Raw genomic sequence first — 14,626 nt, 5'->3', positions numbered from 1 at the left:
TATTTTTAGTAGAGATGGGGTTTCACCGTGTTAGCCAGGATGGTCTCGATCTCCTGACCTCGTGATCCACCCGTCTCGGCCTCCCAAAGTGCTGGCATTACAGGCTTGAGCCACCGCGCCCGGCCTAATTTTTGTATTTTTAGTAGAGATGGGGTTTCACCATGTTGGTCAGGCTGGTCTCAAACTCCTGACCTCATGATCCACCCACCACCTCGGCCTCCCAAAGTGTTGGGATTATGGGCGTGAGCCACTGTGCCCGACCAAAACTGTGTTCTACAAAATTAAAAACGTAGCCAGGCATGGCAGACTGCGCCTGTCGTTCTAGCTACTCAGGAGGCTGAGATGGGAGGATTGTCTGGGCCTGGGAGGTGGAGGCTGCAGTGAGCCATGATTAAGCCACTCCACTCCAGCCTGGGTGACAGAGCCAGACCCAGTCTCCAAAATAAAAGGCCATCCAGAGAGTGTCCCTGTCAAACTGGGTGTGTCCCCTGCTTGTACCAGGATGACACTGAGGACGGGCACTACCTGCCAGGTGCAGCATGGCGCCCCATGCCAGGGCACCTCCCCCTGGGTGTACCTTGGGGCCGGTGCCCAGGCCGGATGTCACATACTCGGGGTGGCCTGTGGCCCAACGCCTATGCTCAGGAACACTAAGGGGCAGAGGCGCTTACAATGCATAGAGCAGTCGACAGAGGCCGCATGTGCCAGAGAGAACCTTTCCACCCACAGGCACCAAGGAGGGGGCCGAGTCCCTGCCGGTCTCCTAGGCCCCCGAGGCCACTGGTACCTTCTCAGGCCTGTCCCTTCCAAATCGCTCCAAGTAATATCCTGCCTCAGTGATAGCTGCCTGAACAAAAGGCTTCTGGCCACACACATCTACACTGACTCCCGCAGCCACCATCCAAGCCCCGCACAGATGCTGGTAACAAGGCCTTGGTGCCTACGTAACCCACCCACGCAGGGGTCAACTGGAGGGCACTGTTCTCCAGTGCGGAGGAGGACACAGCTCAGGTGGCAGTGACAGCAGGGCAGCCGCACGCCCAGGCTGCCTGCCTTCCAAGCTGCGGGCACCTCCCTGTCCACCCAGTTCCGTCCAGCACGAGAAAGAGGCAGGACCCAGAAGCACAAGGGGCCAGCGGCTGTGCCTGCCCCTCACTGCCCCGGTGGGCCCCGCAGCCCTGTGAGGAGACAGACGCCAACACGGGGCCAGGCTTCGCTCAGCCCCTGCGGTAACTCCAACTGCCAATGCAGACAGCGAGTGGCCCGGGGCGAGGGGAGGGCCTGACCTGCAGGGCTGGCAGGTACTTGGGCAGCTCCTGCTTGAGCTCGATGGGTGACAGGGCGGGGGAGTCGGGCACGTAGTCGCCCTCTGTCAGGGCGCTGCTCTGCGGCGTCCCCTCACCCACTTCTTCCTCTGCTTCTTCACTTTCCCCGGAATCTCGGTCAAACCGTGACTCTGGAACTGGAAAAGTTGAACCTAATTATGAAGCTAAGACAAGCAAAGATCACGAACCTCCTCCTGCCCCGGGGACATGAAGCATGTGGCAGGGCTGCCCTGTGTCCTGCTGGGAGGTGCTGCTGCTGGGCTCTCGCCCCCTGGACCCAGGGTACTGAGGCCTAGGAGCGCTGGCGGGCTCGACTGAAAAAGCGCCCAGATGCTGAGCTGGGAGGAGGTACGCGGTGTCCTGCGGGGGACGCGCCTGGATCCATGTCCCCCAGGCGGAAGACACAGCCTCACTGCCGGCCGGAGGCCAGGCCAGGCCTCCACTCTGCAGGGACCGGCCGAGCCACCATCTGACTGGCCTCCCCTGTGGGGAACTGGGCCTGGGCTTCCCAGCTCCTCGGCCCTGCTGGGCACATAGGACGCCCTTGGTTAGCACCGAGCCTCACTGAGGAATGTGGGCCCCGCCGGCACAGACTGCAGCGGCCAATGAATCAGGCAGCCTCCCGGCCCCTGGCGTGCCCCTGCCTCGCAGGACCGGCCGTCTTAAGAGAGGGCCGCTGCACTTGGAGACAGACAAGGGGGGTGCTCTGTCTCCAGGGAGGCCTCTTACCAACCAAGAGGTGGTTTTCATTTTCTCGTTCTTCATCTTCACTCATTTCTTCCTCACTTACTTCTTCTGCAAGAGAAAGGAGGCGTCTGCTCAGACCGGCACTGGGGTGGGGCTGTCACAGGCAGGATGCGGGCTCCGCTTCAGCTAAGCAACAAGTGTTCCCAAGAATCGACACAGAGGCCGGACGCGGTGGCTCACACCTGTAGTCCCAGCACTTTGGGAGGCCGAGGCGGGTGGATCACCTGAGGTCAGGAGTTCGAGACCAGCCTAGCCAACATGGTGAAACCCTGACTCGACTAAAAATACAAAAATTAGCCGGGTATGGTGGCCCACGCCTGTAGTCCCAGCTACTTGGGAGGATGAGGCAGGAGGGATCACTTGAACCCGAGAGGCGGAGGTTGCAGTGAGCCGAGATCGTGCCATTGCACTCCAGCCTGGGCAACAGAGCAAGATTCTGTCTCAAAAAACTAACAAAAGAATCGATGTGGAGGTGTCCTGAGAAAGTCCTAGATAGAAGGGAGTTTCAACTCCCCCGCCCACCAGCTATTTCTCTGCAGTTTCTAACACTACAGTGAAGTCACACCACCTCACAGAGTCATCGTGGTGACTCACCGGCAGACTGCTCTGACGCCTCCTCAGAGTTGCTGCCGGTCTCCTCCTCCTCCTCTTCCTCCTCCTCCTCCTCCTCCTCTGATTCTTCACTGGTGCTTCCTTCCTCCTCCTCCTCTTCCTCCTCCTCCTCTTCCTCCTCAGAACCTGAGCCTGATTCCGCTGTAGAAAGACAGCAGAGCGGAGGGTGAACTTGGGCCTTCCTGGCAGCAGTGGTCAAGGCCTTGGCCAGGCAGTTCCAGGTACCTGATGAGGACTCGGCTGAGCTGGTCTTCCTCTCGCTGTCGCTGATGTCCTGTAAGTCGGACAGCAGGTCTCTTTCTTCCATTTTCTCTTCTTTTACTTATGAAATAAACCATTAAAAGTGAATTTGGGGAAATGCTTTTTAAACAAACAAGGTAACACCACCCCAAAACTAGTGCCTTTCACATGATTAACTTCGCTTGGTAAGAAACCAGCTTATCCACAGATGCTGGAAGTCACTTCTCTAATGGGGCCAGTGGCAAAGGTCCCAGCAGATAAACACACGTCGTGTGTCCTGGCCGCACACAGACACTCACGGTCTCTCTCACAACACGAGAGGACTTCAGCCAGCGCATCTATCGTTTTCTTCTGGAGACATTACTTAGCTGGGCTTTCATTACATGAATCTTACAAATTTATGCCAAACACCCCCCAGAAAAGACTCACACTGTGCTGGCCTCTGTGCAGGCGCCGGCCTGGCCTCACCTGGCTTCCGGCTGTCTCCCAACTCGAACCGCTCCCGCGGCGGCCGCGGCGGGCTTCGACTCCAGTGGCTGGCTTTCACTTTGTCGCCGTAGTCCTCTCTCATCGTTCGGTGATGTGCGGACACTGGCGTGCAGGGCAGAGAAGGAGATGGTACTAGCAACACTGCCTTCCTCAAAAGGCCCCACCCGGGCACGGTTGCCTCGTCTCCCACACCCACACCTGGCAGACACACCCACAGCGCACACACGGTGCTGACGGCATCGGGGTCAGAGGCTAAGAAGCCCAGGGAGAAAAAGCTCCAACCTGGAGGCCGTGAGCCCAAGGACCCAGGTGGACCTTCTAGACTGATCTTCACTGGTCAAAAAGGAAAGGGCGGGAGAAGATTCTGGAAAGATGGAGTAGGAAGCACTGGGAATCAGTCTCCCCACCTAGATAGCAGTTGCTTCACAGGATCAGTCCTGTGCAACTACCGAGGTGCTCTGTAGTCTATTGAAGGTTTGCAACTTCAGGGGAAATCTTGGCGAGTAAATTGTGATTCATGAATCAACGTCACCTCTTCACACATTTAGTGGCTCCCACCCTACTCCCCCCGTGGCAGGCAGCAGCCTGCATGCAGCTCGCCAGACCCAGGAGGGCAGACGGACACACGTGGGTAGACGGATCGAGGTGGGCAGACGGACACGCACACCCGAGGTCAGTGTGATGACTGTGCGTCCCACCCCAGAGGCATGAAGAGGCAGCAGCCATGGCTGTCCCCGAGGCTGAAGGTACTTCCAGGGCATGAACGCCACATCCCCCTTTGCCCCTTTCATTTCTCTCTTTTCCCCCTTTAGGAGGCAGACACTTCAGGACAAGAACATTAAAAACAGCTGTATTGACGGGAACGTTAAAGAGTGTCTGCGCATGACCAGGGAAAGGCACAGGCTCGGAAAAGACCCCTGAAGAGCCCGAGTTTCCACAACAGGCCGACCCCAGACACAGCCCAGCACGACCAAACCAGCACGTGCACACCCTTGAGTGGTGACCAGGAAGAATCGCATCATGAGATTCAAATGTCCATTTTTTTGACTAAGAAAAACACAAGAGAAACAAAGAAACAGGAGAGTATGTCCCATTCAGAGGGAAAAAAAATAAGCCAACAAGACACCGTTCCTGAAAATCACCTGATGGTAGATGTCCCAGACGAACACTTAACGAACTGTCTCAACCTTCAGTTCCTCAGAGAACAAAAGGAAGATGTGGAGAAAGTCAAGAAAATGACGCGTGAACACAGCGGAAATATCAACAGAGACAGAAGATTCAACGAGAAACCAGAGAGAAATTCCAGAGCCAATAAGTACATATTCACAATAAACACTAAAAAGTAAATATTCACAATAGAAACTCACAAGCAGATGGAGCAGGCAGAGGAAATAATTGGTGAGCCTGAAGATACAATAAAATCACGTTGTCTGAGGAAAAAGCAGAAGAGACTGAAGAAAAGTGAGCAGTGCTCAGGGGCCTCGGGGACCCCAACAGATCCGTGGGAGTCCAGGAAGCAGGAGAGGAACAGAGAGGGTATCTGAAGAATTACTTAAAACCCCCCACATTTGATGAAAAACATGAATATAAACATTAGAGAGGCTCAATGAACGCCAGGTAGAATGAAATCAAGAGACCCACACGAAAACCCATTATTAAACAGTTGAAAGCCAAAGCCAAAGAGAATCTTAAAAGCATCCAAGGGATCCTCAATAAGATCATCAGATTTCTCACCAGAAACTTTGGAGGCCAGAAGACAATGGGCTGAAATATTGTAAGTGAAAAGGAAAAACTGTCAGCTAGGCATGAGGGTTCCTTGAGCCCAGGAATTCAAGAGCCGCCTGGGCAATACAGGGAGACCTTGTTTCTACTGAAAAATGAGCCGAGTGTGGTGCCACACGCCTGTCGTCCCAGCCACGTGGGAGGCTGAGGTGGGAAGATTACTTGTGCCCAGGAGTTCGAGGTTGCAGTGAGCTATGATTGCTCCACTGCACTCCATCCTGGACAACCGAACAAGACTCTGTCTCAAAACAACAAAAAAATTATCAACCAAGAACCACGTATCCAGCAACTTTCCTTCGAAGGTGAGACAGAAATGAGGATGTTCCCAGATAAACAAAAGCAGAGGGAGTTCATTACTGCTAGACCTAGACCTGCCCTGGAGAATAAGCTCCAGGGAGTTGTGTGGGGTGTAATGAAAGGACGCGAGACAGAAACCGGAAGCTGGGTGAAGAAATAAAGATCTCCATTAAGGTGAGGACGTGGGTAACTATAAAAGCTCGTGTTATTGTAACAGTGTTTTAGAACTCTACTTTTTATCTTCTATATAATTTAAAAGATTAACACATTTAAAAAGCAGCAATTATTAATCAAAAAGCATTGTTGTGACAATGATTTTTAACTCCACTTTTTGTTTTCTACATAGTTTAACAGGCTAATGCATTTAAAAAGGGATTATTAAGTTTATGGACAATGCATAAAGATGTCATCATTTATGGACAATGTATAAATGTGATCTAGTGATGTCGACAGGAAGTGGGAGTGGAACTGCTAAAGAAGCAGTTTGTTTTTTGTTTTCTTCATTGTGTTTTTATTTCAAAGGGCTGCAGCCTGGGAGCATAGATTTAAGTTGCCCTGAATATACACTCCCCGAGTCAAGTTTTTGTATTTTACTGCAGTTAACTTGGCATTCAATTCAAACTAGTGCATTATAACTGCAGGATGTTCAGTGTAATCGTTACTGTAATCAGAAAGTCAAGAGATATAAAACATAAATGAGAGAGGAATTTAAACATTTCTCTACCAAAAACTCAACTGAACACAAGACAATTATGTGGAAAATGAGGGGGAGGCAGTAAGGCCAAGAGGTAACAAAGCCCGGTGAGGCGGCTGGCTGCCACCACCGCCTCCTCCTCCTCCTCCAACGGTGCAGAAGGAAGGGCCCGCCGACCCCCACCACAGCACGACGCCCTGAGGACTTTGCTGAGTGAGCCGGTCACAAAAGGACAATGACTGCGATTCCATTCACAAGCGGCATCCCGAGCAGCCAAACTGAAAGAAAGTGGGATGGTGGGTGCCGGGGCTGGGGACAGGAAGTTGCTGTTTGATGGGGATGGTGTTAATTCTACAAGAAGAGAGTTCTGTGGATAGATGGTTGCACAACACTGTGAATGCATTAATACCACTGAATTCTACACTTGAAATAGTGAAGATGGTACATTTTACAATATACATGTTTTATCACAGTTTCTAAAAACTGGGGAAATGAAAAAGGAAGGGGTGGCCAGCTGCGGTGGCTCATGCCTCTAATCCTAGCACTTGGAGAGGCAGAGGCAGGCGGATCACTTGATGTCAGGAGTTTGCGACCAGCCTGGCCAATATGGCGAAACCCTGTCTCCACGAAAAATATAAAAATTAGCTGGGCGTGCTGGCGGGCGCCTGTAAACCCAGCTACTCCACAGGCTGAGGCAGGAGGATTGCTTGAACCCTGGAGGCGGAGGTTGCAGTGAGCCGAGATAGTACCACAGGGCTCCAGCCTGGGTGACAGAGCGAGACTCCGTCTTAAAAAAAAAATAAAAAGGCAGGGGCAGGCCTGTGATCCCAACACTTTGGGAGGCCGAGGCAGGTGGATCACTTGAGGTCAAGAGTTCGAGACAAGCCTGGTCAACATGGTGAAACCCTGTCTCTACTAAAAATACAAAAACTGAGCTGAACATGGTGGCGGGTGCCTGTCATCCCTGCTACTCGGGAGGCTGAGGCAGGAGAGTCACGTGAACCCGGGAGGCAGAGGTTGCAGGGAGCCGAGATCGCGCCATTGCACTTCAATTTGGGTGACAAGAGCGAAACTCTCTCCCAAAAAAAGGCGGGGGCAAAACCGAGCACAGGGACCAAGCACCCGCCTGTGAGAGCACGTGCCCGACACCAGGGGGCAGCAGACACGCGTCCGCCGAGCGCAGCCGCCGCCGCGCCGCCTACCTTCCCGGCGGGCCTCCCGCTCCTTGCGCCGCTCCTCCGCCCGCCGCTCGCGCTCCTTCTGCTCCCGCTGCTCCTTCTGCTGCTCCCGCATCTTGCGCTCCCGCTCCCGCTTCCTTTCTAACTGCTCCAGGCGGTCCCTGGAAGAGGCACACGCCATCATTCCCCCTGAACAGAAAGCTTGCTATCGCGTTTTTGCCCAAATTTCTCAACTGGCTTTCTATGCAGTTCGGTACACGGAGAGTTTTTCTTTTACTTTCCTTTTTTTTTGGGACGGAGTCTCGCTCTGTCCCCCAGGCTGGAGTGCGGTGGCGCGATCTCGGCAGCCTCCGCCTTCCGGGTCCCAGCGATTCTCCTGCCTCAGCCTCCGGAGTAGCTGGGACTACAGGTGCCCACCACTCCCAGCTAATTTTCGCATTTTTAGTAGAGACGGGGTTTTGCCGTGTTGACCAGGATGGTCGCGATCTCCTGACCACGTGATCCACCCGCCTCAGCCTTTCAAAGTGCTGGGATTACAGGTGTGAGCCACCGCGCCCGGCCGCTTTTCTTTTCTTTTCTTTTTTTTTTTTGAGACAGCGTCTTACTCAGTTGCCCAGGCTGGAGTGCGGTGGCACGATCTCGGCTCACTGCAGCCTCCGCCTCCTGGGTTCAAGCGATTCTCGTGTCTCATCTACCCGAGTTGCTGGAATTACAGGCGTGTGTTACCACACAAGGCTAATTTTTGCATTTTTAGTAGAGATAGGGTCTTGAACTCCTGGCCTCAAGTGATCCTCCTGCCTCTGCCTCCCACAGTGCTGCGATTACAGGCATGAGCCACTTTGCCCGCCAATATACACATTCTGAGAGCTCTGTCCCCAATGAGTCACACGAGTAGTCTGGGAGATGTAGTGACACCCCGTCTCTACAAAAATCAGAAAACTAGCTGGGCACGGTGGTGTTCACCGCTGATCCCAACTACTCAGGAGGCCGAGGTGAGAGGACTGCTTGACCAGGAGTGAGACCTTGTCTCGAAAAACAAACAAAAAGACACCCCACTGGTTCTGGCATATTTCTGTTTAGCAGCTCTAAAACACGAGCATTTCCTTCAGTATGTATGACAACCAAATTTAAACCCAAATTAACTATGAGATAAATCTGCACAGGCTAAAAACAAAACAAAACAAAACAAAACACCCCGGCAGAAAAGCCTGTTAGGAAAAGTGGGGATGAGGCCACAGACTCAGGCCGAGGCCCCGGTGCTGACTGTGACTCAATGGATTGTCTGGGCACATGGACCCCAGACCACTTCCCACCTATGTGGGCACGAACGTGATAAGGGAGGGGCAGGGGAAGCTCCCTAAAAAGGCGTCATTGGGAATGTAGGAGCTATGAGTGACCGAATATCCGCAGTTGGCTGCATCATAAAGCAGCCAAATAACTAACACTGATCCGTGAGAATCAATTTTTCGTGTTCTTCTAGAGTTAAGCCCAGATACAAGATGAAAAATACGCTTTTAGAAAAAAGTATCACTATACACAGAGAAATGAACACACCTAAGAACTGGGAACAATGGAAAAAGGCCTCCAGTCTAGCAGTGCACAGTACTGTGCCAACGCTGGTCTACGTCAGATGTCACCGCTGGAGGCGGCTGGATGGAGGCTTCCAGGATTCCAGGTGCTACTTCCAAATTCTCGTGAATCCTAAACTACTTCAAAATAAAAGCTGACAAATGAAATTCGACCACTGAATCCAATGATTTCTAGCAAATGGATGAAGTTCTGCAACCATCAGTCACCACGAGCCAGTTTTCGGCATTTCCATCACCAACCCCGTTCCTCATGGGCACCTGTAGTCCAGGACCCAGCACTCCGGGCGACTGTTCTGCCGTCTCTACAGTTTCCGCACGGCAGGGTCTGCTGCTTTCCTTCCTTCTCATCTCTTCGGCTGAAGAAAGCCTTGGTCAATGTAATAACCTCCTTTTTGATGTAAGTGCCTTCTCTAAGCATTGCTGTAGCTGCATCTCTAAATTTTCACACTTTCTTTTTTTTTCTTGACAGAGTCTCGCTCTGTCGCCCAGGCTGGAGTGCAGTGGCCTGATCTCTACTCACTGCAAGCTCCGCCTCCCGGGTTCACGCCATTCTCCTGCCTCAGCCTCCTGAGTGGCTGGGACTACAGCTGCCTGCCACTATGCCCGGCTAATTTTTTGTATTTTTAGTAGAGACAGGGTTTCACTGTGCTAGCCAGGATGGTCTTGATCTGACCTCATGATCTGCCTACCTCGGCCTCCCTAAGTGTTGGGATTACAGGCGTGAGCCACCGCGCCTGGCCACGTTGTTTTCAATTTTATTTACTCCAAAATATTTTCTGTTTTCCTTATAATTATTTCTATGAGCCATGGGTTATTCAGAATCGTGTTGTTAGATTTCCTAACGTTTGAAGATTTCCCCAGGTTTCTTTCTGTTGTTAATTTCTAATTTAATTCTTTTGTAGTGCAATGGCACAATCTCGGCTCACTGCAACCTCACCCTCCCAGGTTCAAGCAATTCGCCTGCCTCAGCCTCCCGAGTAGCTGGTGTTACAGGCGCCCGCCAGCATCCTTGGCTAATTTTTGCACTTCTAGTAGAGATGGGGTTTTACCATGTTGGCCAGGCTGGTCTCGAGCTCCTGACCTCAGATATCTGCCCACCTTGGCCTCCCAAAGCGCTGGGTTTGCAGGCACGAGCCACCGTGCCCGGCTGACATTTCCAACTCTAATTAATAAATGATGGATTTCTTTCCACTTGATCAGTGTTTGCTTCACGGATTTTGGGCTCTGTGGTTAGATGCATTCGCACATGTCACTGCTGCTTCTTCCTGCTGCATTGGCCCTTTTGTGGCTGTGAAGTCCTTGCTCCTTGTTTCTAGCTTTTTTTTTTTTGAGACAGGGTCTTGCTCTGTCGCCCAGACTGGAGTGCAGTGGCGCAATCTCAGCTCACTGCAAGCTCCATCTCACTAGTTCAAGTGATTCTCATAACTGTGCCTCCCGAGGAGCTGGGATTACAGGCATGCGCCACCACACCCAGTTGATTTTTGTATTTTTAGTAGAGATGGGGTTTCACCATGTTGGCCAGGCTGGTTTCTAATATTTCTTAACATATGTTTTATCTGGTATGAGTACAGCCATTCAAGCTCTCCTATGAGAGCTAATGTTTCTACGCTGCCCCTTTTCCCGTTCTCTAGGAGACAGCATACAGTTAGATCTTGTTTTTCTATCTGATAATCGGCCCTGTCTGTTTGGGGCACAGACCTTTCACATGTCATGTAATTACACACACGCTTGGATTTACTGGTTTTGCTTTGCTCCGTGTCTTTTTTATTCTTCCCTTTTTGATTTTACATTACATATGTTTAGCATACCATACCATTTTAATCTGTTATTTGTAATTTCTAAAAAGTTGTTTTCTTAGTGGCTGCCCTAGAGATCACAGTATGCCTCACAATACTAGCTGAATTCCAGTAAAAGATAAAGCTGTTGTAATACAGCTTCATTCTCTCTTCTTTGTGCAGTTCATTTGTGTTATATGCCATGACAACACCGTGTAATTATTTTATACAACCGTAGTTCCAGTAAAACCTAACATATGAGGAGAGATATTTATAGGATATTGATGTCAACCTACACTTCCTATCTGCAGCGCCTGTCCTTCCTTCCTGAGGATTCAAGTTACCGTCTGGTGTCATTTCCATTCAACTTGAAGGTCTTCCTTTAGTATTTCCTTTAAGGCAGGTCTCGCCAACAATGAATTTCACCAGTCTTTGCTTCTCAGGGAATGCTGTCTTTCATTCCCTTTCACTTGGGTAGAACCGTTTTGATTCCTGGCTGACGGTTCTTCTCTTTGAGCAGTTTGAGTGTGCCACTCCACTGCCTTCTGGCCTCCATTGTTTCTAAGAAGTCAGCGGCTGGCGGTATTGAAGCTCTACTTTCATGGGATTGGTCATTCTTCTCTGAGGCTTTTCAACATTTTGTCTTTGGCTTTCGCCAGTTTGACTATGATGTTACTTTGTATTTATTCTAGTTCAAACTTCCTGCGCTCTTCAATGTGCAGATTTTTTTTTAAATTCAAATTTGGGAAGTTTTTAACCATTATTGTAAAAAATATATTTCCTCTCTCCTGGAACCCCCATTGGACGTGTTTTGGTACAGCAGATGTTGTACCATAGGTTTCTGAGGCTCTGTTCATTTTTCTTGTTTTTTCTCTCTGTTCTTCAGAATGGATAATTTCTGCTGCTCCATAGACAGGCTGTTTCCAAGCCTTTACTAAATTCAACATCTGGACACTCAGACAGTTTCTACTGATGATCTTCTTCAATACGGGTCACACTGTCATACTTCTTTGTATTTTAGATAATACATTTGTAGCAGTTCTGGATTCTAAGTTTTCCCTTTAGTTGTTACCATGGAGGCCTGTCTGGTTGTCTGTGAAATCTATCTCCCTCATAGCTTATGGCCACCCCCATTCTTTCCCATAAGCCTATTTTAATTTTCAGCCTTGGCTTCCTAGGAGTCACCACCGTGTCTGCACAGCTTAGCAATTAGCCAGCACTGGAAAGAGGCTGGGCTGAAATACCTCAAGCCACAGTAAGGCTTCCTTGGCCCATGGATGTGTGTGGACAGGGAGCACACTGAAAGTTCAGGCTTGATTCGCATCTGCGGCGGCTTCTATTTTCTGTGAGGCCATTTCACACAGCTGCATCCTCAGGGCTGGTCAGAACTGGGCTGGTCAGAACTGGGCGGCAGCTGGAGCGCTCTCCGGTCTCTGCTGCACGTCTCTGGCTAGATCACAGCTGCTCCCAACCTGCGCTTCATTCTAGCCGACCTCTTGGCCTTTTTTCCTTCCCTCCACTGAGGATGCTGGTGGGCAAGGCCACTGCCCACTGCTCTAAATGGAGTAACCCCTTCCAAGGCAGCAAGGAAACTGCAGGTCCTGCGGCTGCCCTGTCCCAGTGGAACCTCCGTGCTTCCCAAGTGCAGAGTGGAGGCAGTAGAGGGAGCAGCTCTCAGGCCAGAAGGTCAGATTCTTACTACTGTCACCCACAGTCAGCAGTTCTTCAAGCATCGGTGCTTCTCAGATTATCCTTATCAGTTTGTTTTTTGTCAGAGACAAGGTTTCCCTACGTTGCCCAGGCTGGCCTCATGCAGTCCTCTGGCCTTGGCCTCCCAAGTAGCATATGCTACCACACCCAGTTCTGGATTGCCTGATCTCAACTGGCCCTACCCACAAGTCTGCCCCCAACACTTTTTGCTCCTTCACTCTCCTGTCTATCCCTTCTGGGAAATCAATGACAGCCCAAATTTCATCTACCAACCTCCACACTTCTATCCCAAGCTCCACTCTTGTGGGACAAGGCACACTTGGTGTCTGGCACAGGGCTTGGCATACATGAATGTTTCATACACTAACAGGAACTTGGCCAACTGAAACCGTGCCCACCCCCAACTGGTCTCGGACCTTGACCTCTGGGCCTCAGTGTCTCCCACACACTTTGGCATCAACAAGAACCAGTGCCCTTTCATCATCTTTACATGCTGTGCACCCAGCCCTGGCTGCTGAAAGCCAGTCTGAAGTGGAAGGGCCACCCACGCCTTCACCCTCCCTGAAGCAGCTTGCAAGCTTTCTCTGGACTCACTCTCAAGGCAGAGATGGGCCTGCTTGCACCTGGCCTGTAGCCTTTTCCTGGTTCATAAAACAGATGCGGGGCTACACTGATGTTCTTTCTTATGAATCTGAGCTTATAAAGGGGAACGAACATACAGACTAATGCCCAGGAGTCCTAGGAGTCCAGTGTCCCGATTTCCAGACTGTTTCAAGGTTTTTTGGATCCCCCTTCTTTTTTTTTGAGACAGAGTCTCACTCTGTCAACCAGGCTGGAGTGCAGTAGCGCAATCACGGCTTACTGCAGCCTTGACCATCCAGGCTCGAGGGATCCTCCCACCTCAGGCTCCTAAAGTGCTGGGATAAAGTGAGCCACCGCACCCAGCCAGACGTGCAGATTTCTGATCCCTTCATTGTCTTCCCTCAATCAAATTACACCCGTTCTTGACTTCCAGATGCAGTAAAAACTCACCCCCTCAGGACAGTTCTCTTGGTCAGCCTCGTCCAGTGTTCACTGTGCTGTTTCTATCTACCACTTCTGCACCAAATGTGACTTCTATTGCCAAATTCTTCTTCATTGCTGTGACGGGACACACGACAACCCTTTCATTAAAGTCCTCAACTGACCCAGTCCGCTCACCTTTCTCTCCTGGAATGCTCCCTTGCCATTTCCCTTCTCTTCTGTCTTTCCCATTCCCGGCGAGCTTTATCCTGTTCTTCTCGATGTCGTTTCCGACGTTCGTGCTCTCTTTCTTTTTCTTTCACTCTAGCGTGCTTCCCTAATGAGAAATAATGAGTCATGCAAAGAAATCTCACTTCAAAAATTTCACATGAAGCCAGGCATGGTGGCTCATGCGTGTAATCCCAGCACTTTGGGAGGCTGGGGCAGGCGGATCACCTGAGGTCAGGAGTTCAAGACCAGCCTGGCCAACATGGTGAAACCCTGTCTGTATTAAAAATACAAAAATTAGCCGGGCATGGTGGTGGGCGCCTGTAATCCCAGCTACTAAAGGAGGCTGAGGCAGGAGAATCGCTTGAATCTGGGAGGCGGAGGTTGCGGTGAGCCAAAATCACACCACTGCACTCCAGCCTGGATGAAAGAGTGAGACTCTGTCTCAAAAAAAAAAAAAAAAAAAAAAACCACATGAAAATGAAATTGAATCAAGAACATTAAATATTTAAATAATGATGCTAACGTTAAGTAACAATCATCTATTTTTTTTTTTTTTTTTTTTAAAGAGACAGGGTCTCCCTGTATCAGCCAGGCTGGTCTTGAACTCCTGGGCTCAAACGATCCTCCGTCCTTGTCCTCCCAAAGTGCTGGGATTACAGGCCTGGCCCACTGCACCCAGCCGAATAATCATGATTTTATGTTAAATAAAAAACTTTGAAAATAGAAAACTATCTGCAACAAGCATGTAATTACAAAGAAAGAAGAAAAACGAAAAACAATTCTGCTATCACAGAAGAGCAGAATTGTAATATTCATCTTTTTTTTTTTTTTTTTTTGAGAGGGAGTCTCGCTCTGTCGCCCAGGCTGGAGTGCAGTGGTGCGTTATCTGCTCACTGCAAGCTCCGCCTCCCAGGTTCACGCCATTCTCCTGCCTCAGCCTCCCAAGTAGCTGGGA

At 50.6% G+C, this 14,626-nt stretch overlaps 1 protein-coding gene across 5 annotated transcripts in view; it reads right to left on the bottom strand.

Moving 5' to 3' along the window:
- Positions 1–14,626, bottom strand: part of CDK11B (cyclin-dependent kinase 11B) — a 49,037-nt gene that overhangs the window by 4,423 nt on the left and 29,988 nt on the right. For 2 of the 5 annotated variants that reach the window (XM_011987234.1, XM_011987233.1), the window contains 7 exons: positions 13,639–13,777; positions 7,389–7,525; positions 3,393–3,515; positions 2,910–3,005; positions 2,667–2,825; positions 2,055–2,120; positions 1,287–1,462 (listed from right to left, as the gene is read on the bottom strand). In XM_011987234.1, the coding sequence (XP_011842624.1) occupies positions 1,287–1,462; positions 2,055–2,120; positions 2,667–2,825; positions 2,910–3,005; positions 3,393–3,515; positions 7,389–7,525; positions 13,639–13,777 (896 nt within the window). Of the gene's footprint in view, positions 1–1,286; positions 1,463–2,054; positions 2,121–2,666; positions 2,826–2,909; positions 3,006–3,392; positions 3,516–7,388; positions 7,554–13,638; positions 13,778–14,626 lie in introns of all 5 variants that reach the window. The other 3 variants (XM_011987235.1, XM_011987237.1, XM_011987238.1) reach the window with 3 other exon arrangements.

This window comes from Mandrillus leucophaeus, unplaced genomic scaffold (assembly GCF_000951045.1).
Source record: "Mandrillus leucophaeus isolate KB7577 unplaced genomic scaffold, Mleu.le_1.0 Scaffold305, whole genome shotgun sequence".
Lineage (NCBI taxonomy): Eukaryota > Metazoa > Chordata > Mammalia > Primates > Cercopithecidae > Mandrillus > Mandrillus leucophaeus.
This window is presented reverse-complemented; position numbering and strand designations above follow the sequence as displayed.